Source organism: Parasteatoda tepidariorum, chromosome 8 (assembly GCF_043381705.1).
Source record: "Parasteatoda tepidariorum isolate YZ-2023 chromosome 8, CAS_Ptep_4.0, whole genome shotgun sequence".
Classification (NCBI taxonomy): Eukaryota; Metazoa; Arthropoda; class Arachnida; order Araneae; family Theridiidae; genus Parasteatoda; species Parasteatoda tepidariorum.
This window is the reverse complement of record NC_092211.1, coordinates 80,541,262-80,549,815: the sequence shown is the minus strand read 5'-3', so window position 1 is coordinate 80,549,815 and position 8,554 is coordinate 80,541,262. Positions and strand designations below refer to the sequence as shown.

Below are 8,554 nucleotides of genomic sequence, written 5' to 3'. Positions count from 1 at the left end.
ATGGCTGAAGAAATAGAAAATACGGTAGTTTCAGAGCTAAAAAATTGCAAGTTCTCTATTCAACTTGATGAATCTGTTTTTGGTGTTTCTGCTATTCTTATGATGTACGTTAGATATTTCAGTAAAATTAAAGGAGAAGTCATTGATGAATTTTTATTTGCTAAATATCTTGAAACTGATGGAAAGGGAGAGACAATTTTTAAATGTTTACAAGAATATTTAAATAAATATGATATTCCGCTTGAAAATATAATAGCGGTAGCCACAGATGGGGCACCTGCTATGGTAGGCCGTTACCGCGGTTTTGCTACATTTCTCAAAGAAAAAGTGCCCGGTATACGTACTATTCATTGTGTGTTACATAGAAACAACTTAGTAGCGAAATATCTGAGTCCAGAGTTACATAAAGCTTTACAGTTTTGTATTAAGTGTATCAATCAAATTAAAGCCCAACCTCTTAAATCAAGATTATTTTCTAAACTTTGTGAGGAAAATGACGAGTTATTTAACCAATTACTTCTGCACACCGAAGTTAGATGGTTGTCTAGAGGTGTATGCTTGCAAAGGCTCGTTGAGTTATTTGACACCACGACCGAATTTCTCAGCGAAATAAACCCTGTTCTGTGTGACGAACTGCAAAACAATAAGAACCATATTTTTTATTTAGCGGACTTATTTGGAAAATTTAATGAGGAGTAAAATTATAGATAAACATTTTTTCATTGTTATTATCCTTAATAGATAGGGTACCATCTTTCTGAACAGAACGAAAAGCTCTTCTTATTAACTCAACCCAGAAATCAAAGTGTGAGCTTTTTTATTTTGTGAATGTAATGAAACACCCTTATTATGCTTAATTCAATTCAGAGATCAAAGTAATTAACAATTTAAGTATCAGAATACAATCATATTCATGAAAGTTATAAGAATAATTTATTTTAATGAAGATTAAAGTAATCAAATTTGTGTTACAGGTGAAGGAAAACCACGAAAAAGACTTTCAAATTGCTTAATAGTAAAAGGTTTCCAGGTTAATGTTGATTATCGCAATAAAATTATTTCTTAATAATCAATAATTTTTTTTTATCATCTTTGATATATAGCATATCTAAGTAAATGCTGTGAAATGCTCTAAAATTTTTTTTGTACTTTCTTGAATTTTTGTACGCAACCCAGATATCAAAGTTACTTGCAATTTAAATACAGTAATGAAATTATATTTTGAAAGACTTTTTGAATGAAATAATTAGAATTTACATTACGCACAAATGATAACCATGAAAAAGTTTTAATAACTAACTAACTGAACGCTAACAGGCAATTTCGAGACTCTATCTCAGCAATTATTACATTTTCCAATTTATTGTTCTTCATGAATTTAAACGTGTTGGGCAGCTTAGATTGCTTATAAAACTGTTCTTTATTTTATTTTAATTATTCATTTATTTTTTAGTTATTTATATATTTTTTATATATTTTTAATAAGCACTTGAATTGTTTTTTTAATATTTATTTCAAGTATTTGAATTTCAGAACAATATAAAAGTCAATTTTTTAAAATACATTATTTTTTTTCATTTAAAATTTACAAATTATAAATCTTTAAAAAAAATGTGTTCAGATTTTTTTAGCACAGAGACAGAATGTTATTATTTATCATAACAAATTATGAAAATAAAATAAAAAAAATAGAGACCGGTGATGTTCCCAGTATCAAAGTTCACCCTGACATCTGTTTGGTATAGTGATTGATCTTTATGTCTTTGTTTGAGTATACACAAGCAAAGGAGGGGATACAAGCCTCTATATTCATTGTCTACGAAGCACTTCGATTGGTGAGAATAAATTACCAAACTGAGCACGCGCATTATTAAAATCGCGCCAAACAAAAATGCTAAACATACCATTCTAATAAACCTGACAAAACGATTAAGCGATAAAGAAGAAAACGATGGTGTAATCGACCAATCAAATGATTCTATTTATTAAAAAGTCGGTCAGCCAAGCAACAGTCAACTCCAGCCAGAGCCTTATTAATGGGATCAGAAAGCTATAAGCTTAAGCAAAGATCTCGTCTCACTATACTACACCCATGCATTTGTCAATCCTTCATTTGAAACAATCCGAACCTTCATGTTCCGAACCGTGTTAGGAAATCTGAATCAGGAAAAATGTGCTCGAAATAATTTGTGCATCATGTTAAATAGCAAATCTTGCTTTAATATGTGCGAAATATATTAATTGATTTTAGTTTGTGTGCTCTAAAATACTTCCACAATGTTTGTCGAAAAGACATCGGCAAGGAATGGAGAAATATAATTATAGGCATTAAATAGAGGACCTCGGTTGAATCGCGCCATGGCGAATCTAGTGGGCGTCACAGATGACGATACGGAAATATCCCTTAAGAGTTATCTGACTAAGTATAGTTGTGTTCATACAAGAGTGAAATCTTATTCTTGTAGTATATATAACAAGAGTTTTCCACAAGGAATTCATCTGACTATACACCTTCCTGTTCACATTGGTGAGGAACGTTTTTCCTGTCGTATATGTTATAAGACTTTTCCCCATAGAAGTAATCTGACTAGTGACTACACACGGTTATGTTCATACTGCTGAGAAACCTTACTCTTGTAGTTCATGTAATAAAAGTTTTTCTCGAAAAAGTAATCTAACTAAACACAATTGTGTTCACACTGGTGAGAAACCTAATTCTAATATATAATAAGAGTTTTTTCATGCAAAAGTCATCTGACTAAGAAGAGTTGTGTTCACACTGTTGAGATACCTTATTCTTGCTGTTTATGTAATATGAGTTTTTCACTACAAAGTCATCTAACTGAACAGGTTCTTGCTCACATTAGTGAGAAACCTTATTCTTGTAGTATATGCAACAAGAGTTTTTCGCAAAACAGTTATCTAATTGAACACAGTCGTGTTCACTCTGGTGAGAAACCTTATTCTTGTAGTATATGCAACAAGAGTTTTTCACAAAGAAATCATGTGACTAAACACAATCGTGTTCACACTGGTGAGAAACCTTATTCTTGTAGTATATGCAACAGGAGGTTTTCGCTTAAAAGTCATCTGACTAATCACAGTCGTGTTCACACTGGTGAGAAACCTTATTCTTGTAGTATATGCAACAAGAGTTATTCGCAAAGCAGTCATCTAATTGAACACAGTCGTGTTCACTCTGGTGAGAAACCTTATTCTTGTAGTATATGCAACAAGAGTTTTTCACAAAGAAATCATGTGACTAAACACAGTCGTGTTCACACTGGTGAGAAACCTTATTCTTGTAGTATATGCAACAAGAGGTTTTTGCTTAAAAGTCATCTGACTGATCACTTTCGTGTTCACACTGGTGAGAAACCTTATTCTTGTAGTATATGCAACAAAAGTTTTTCTAAAAAAAGTCATCTAACTGAACACAGTCGTGTACATACTGGTGAGAAACCTTATTCTTGTAGTATATGCAACAAGAGTTATTTGAAAAAATGTCATCTGACTGATCACAGTCGTGTTCACACTGGTGAGAAACCTTATTCTTGTAGTATATGCAACAAGAGTTTTTCGCAAAGAATTAATCTGAATAATCACAGTCGTGTTCACTCTGGTGAGAAACCTTATTCTTGTAGTATATGCAATAAGAGTTTTTCGCAAAAAAGTAATCTGACTAAACACAGTCATGTTCACACTGGTTAGAAACATGGGTTTTTCAGAGTTTTTCATGCAAAAGTTATCTGACTAAGCACAGCATTGTTCATACTAGTGAGAAACCTGATTCTTGTAGTTAATTCTGAACCCCGTATTCACCGTTGACACTGACCTTGCGCGAAACCCCGGTTTCGAAATGTTGACCACGATTCAAAAATTGTATTTTTCATTCTTTTTGGAGACTCTGTTTCTTAACTGGGGGTTTCTTAACTCACTGTTAACTTGCACTCCGTGTTGGATTTACAGCTTTATTAACTGTGATTGCTTTCAATTTTCTCTGCTATTTTTAAGTCAATTTTTCTATGAAAGAATTAAAATTAGAATAGATTGCATTGAGTAATTAAATTTGAATCACTCTTTTACTGGACAAATGAAAAAGATGTTAAGTTTCGTTTATCTAACTGAGTTGCATAAATGAGCAAAAGGAACTAAGTATTATAATTATGAATTTAGATATTTTATTATTATGGATATTACAAAGCTGCACACAAACATAGAAATATTACTAAAATTCAATTAAAAATACTTTTATTTTAAACAATTTTCAAGAGGATTATGCTACATCATTCCTATGCTTATTCAAATTTTTAATAGTTAACATATTATTAATAACATAACTTATTATCAATAACTTAAACCATTGAGAAAAATTTTCCTTTTTTCTAAAAACTTAAAATGAAATTGTATGAAATAAACTTCTCATCTCAGATAAGCATAAATCAATACATTCCTATTGTTCAAAATAAGCTAGAAATGATTATTATTATACTGCCTCTGCCGAAGATGGAGAAAATTACCGTCAGAGATATGATGAATAATATAACAATTATTTTAAAAGCAAATGTCATAATATGAACAAATATTCCAAAACTTTTAAAAAAATCATCAATTTAAAAGTTTTATTATTTAAATAATTGTAAATAATAATATATCAGTTGTATATGCACCAGATGTCATAAAGTAGACACGCCTTATTTTTAAAAAAATGTTAATTAAAGATGGCATTTTAACTTCATATAATATTAAGCAATCAATCTCTCCCAAATGATTCTATTCTTTCCAAATACTCAGCTGATTGTTTGATAGTTATAAAATTCTAAATGGTTATTAAAGTTATTTGATGCAGATTATTGTGTAGTTAAAATGTTACCTCACATCAAGATTTGTATTGATTACGTAATATTTATTTCGGCATAATTTTTAGTGATGTAACGAATAATGATGGGGCCGAATAGTCGAATACCGAATATTCGGTGACCGAATAGTCGAATACCGAATATTCGGTGGCCGAATACTTACTTTTTAAAAATTTCTCTTCTGATTGTACTTTTGTAATTAAAGTAATTTTCAAATTTTAAATTAAAAATGAAATAAATATTAACAAAATTCCTTTTTTGATCATTGTATATTTAAAAATTTTTTAACAACTTGATTTATTTTTTGTAATAATTTAAATATCTTGATGCCAATACCAAGGCAATATGGCTTTTATAAATCTAAATAATTAATAATAGCATATTTTAGTTATAGTTATACTTGTAATTTACATGCTATTTTATTTAAAATAACTCATTACTACTGTTAAATGTATTCTTAACTTTCTTTTTTGTCCGAAAAATTAGTAAAACCCAGAAAATTAAGAACTTCTTAAAGAGTTTCACTTTTGAAATTTTAATTTTGTAATTAAATAATTTTCAAATCTTAAATTAAAAGTGAATTAAATATTAACAAATTTGCTTTTTTAAACTTTCTATATTTTAAAAAAAACTTAACAACTTGATGTATTTTTTGTAATATTTTAAATATCTAAATAATGATCTAAAATATCTAATATGAGTAAATGTTAGATTTTCTAATAATTAATGCAGTGGAATGTAACTCGGCAATATTCGTGATTAAATATATTTAAAAGCACATTTAAAAAAATATCTTCCTTTATTATTATGAATTTATTCAGCCAAATATCTAATAATATTCATATTCAGCCGAATAACCTCAGTATTCGGCTAGGCCGAATATTCGTTACATCCCTTATTAATTTTTATTATATATTTTAAATAATGTTATTGTTATATATTAAAAATAAAGTAAAATAATGTTTTTAATTTTATTAATAGTTTTGTTTTATGTATAAAAAATTTTAAAATGTCATTCGCTATCTTCATATCTAAATATTGCAAATTATTTTGCCTGTTCTTCTCTATACTATATTTTATTTTTGGGCAAGATCTATCATCTGAATGTACATCATTCGGATCTATAATAATTTTATGAATTGTATTCTCTTTCAAATTTTATATTTCTTTGAAGCATCGGTTGTTGTTTTTTTCATTGAAAAGAAATAAATAAAAGCTAATTAAATTATTTAGAATCTTATTACTTACACTATTCATTTGAATTATTATTATGGACGCAATCTGAATTATCTATGTTTTTTTTTTTCGATTGAAAAATTATTTAAGTGCAGGAAGGACTGCTAATAATAATTTGAGAAATATACATAATATATTCTAGCGAAGATATTAACCCAGGAAAATTTAGTTTTCATTTTATTAATAAGCATTTATTTGATATAAATTAATCATAGTTACATCTAGAAATAAATTGTGCTCACTGAACATCGAACGTGTTAATTTTGAAACATAAAAAAATAAAAATTGGCCTAATACGCACCTGCGGTTACTCGAACCGAGGAAATCTTCAGATTTAATTTAGTTAACTCTGGGACCAACTGACATGCAGTTACGTACATGGCGAAAAGAAATTTTGGAATCTTACCTGGCTTTACTCTCATAAAACCTGTGGGTTAGTTTCCATAGTGAATACGGTGTCAAGGAAAATCTCTGTTCAGGATTTCTATGCTTAATGTTTTGTTCATACTGCTGACTAACTTTGTTCTTTTTGTAAGTTTATACAGATAATTTTTAAATGACCTGTTGACAATAATTTTCATTTTAGTTATTAATCTCATTGTGTAACTTTATTTAACAATTTTTATAGAAAAGTATTTTAACTGTCTAGTCCTGAGCTTTTAATATCAAATCTGTTTGTGAAGAAGAAGAATATTTTTTTCCTTTTAATTCATTTGGGCGGAACTGGTGTAAGACATTCAATATCATGAGACTTAGAAATAGGGACTTTACTGTTACTTTACTATAATTGGCTGACTGTTAAGTTTTTTTACTACAACATTCTGTTTGACAGCAAACTGTAGTATAAATTTTCAGAATAATGCTTGCATATTATACTATCAAAATAAATAATTTTTTATAAAAATTATTTTTAACAAATTTTATCTGTATTTGATGCAATTTAAAATTGTCTAACATAAAAGTTATATCTTCTTATCAGAACGTTTTATACAATATCTTAAAACTGTAATTAGAATTCATTTTTTAATGTTTTTGAAATGAATTAAGAAATAAATGATTTGCAATAAATAAAATATCGGAATCAATAATACATTATATAGTTTTAAGCAGATAAAATTATATTCTATCATTTTTTTTATTTTAAAATCCATATTAAGGAAATGTAGAATTGAACAGAATCTAGCAAAAAATAGCCATGACTATATACAATATCATAGCAATAGGCTATAAGTAGGATATGACATTTCTTATATTTTTTTTAAAAAAGTGTGTCCAATTTTAAATTTATTTTGTCCAATAATCCGGAGTTCTACATTTTAAAGACTAAAATTTGATGACTGGTAAAGATCTTTAAAGTGTTAACCATACTATTTTTAGTTTCTTGTTATATTATTAAAACATAATTATATGCTCATTTATATATTGACTTAAGAACATAAAATTTAGTAATTGGGAATACTTGCTTCAGTGTTAAATAATAACTTAGGGTTTCTTATAATTTTCTGAATCAACTCAACTTATACCCACAAACACTAAATGTATGAGGTAAAATTTAGTGAAGTGCTATGATGCGCAATGATTGTTGTAAATGCGGGGATTCTCATGAGTAGGAAATAAATGGCAAAAAAAAAAAATTTAAGAATTCTCTTTAACACTGTAACAGTTATATCATTACAGGGTTTTCTTAATTGAAATTGGAAGAAATACTCTTAAAAAGTTTATTTGGTAACATAGCTTTTAATGAATATCTTATGTTTCAAAATTTTAAATTTAGCAAAGTCATTAGTAGAGCCCGGATTTTGATGACCTAAAAAATCTCAATTAATGCCTTTAAAAAGTGCAAAAAATGCCTTAAAATGCGAAAATTGCGCTAAAAATGCCTTAAGACATGAATAATATTGAGTACAAATATTGAACTAAAACAATGTTATACACTTTAAAATTATTATGAGTCGTTTCAAAAAATATAAAGCAATGCAATACTTGTTCTACGTCCATTAAAGTTTGAAAAATATGTTTTATATCCTAAAATAACAAAAAGAAAAAAAAATATATTGACACCAAAACATTTTCATTTTGTATAGAAACTTAAATGAATATAACATCTTCCATCTCATAATATTACTAAATATCAGAATTATAGTGGATTATTAAATTTGTTTTTAATATTTTGAAATGCAAACGAACGTCTCTTGTCTGAAAGCAAATTTTTATACCAGGAGAAGCTTCTCTTACGAAAATTTAAGGTTGATTTGAGGTATCAAGGTTGATTTTAGGTATATTTAAGGTTGCTGAGAAAACAGCAATAAAAATTATACCTCGTAAAACTTGTAATTAAGGTGTACGAGGTTTTTTTATATATACTTCAGCTTATTTTGAGGTGGTTTAAAATCAACTTCAAATCAACCAGGCTAATTTTCAAGGTATACTAGGCTGATTTTCTGACACTTGTAACAAAA

General features: G+C 27.9%; 1 protein-coding gene across 1 annotated transcript; it reads left to right on the top strand.

The window, feature by feature from the left end:
• The first annotated feature begins 1,962 nt into the window (after window positions 1-1,962).
• On the top strand, window positions 1,963-6,087 carry LOC107453713 (zinc finger protein 271-like). The gene has a single exon (XM_043056201.2). It carries the CDS (start codon window positions 2,815-2,817, stop codon window positions 3,709-3,711), a length of 897 nt encoding a protein of 298 aa, XP_042912135.1. The 5' UTR covers window positions 1,963-2,814; the 3' UTR covers window positions 3,712-6,087.
• The last annotated feature ends 2,467 nt before the right edge of the window (window positions 6,088-8,554 follow it).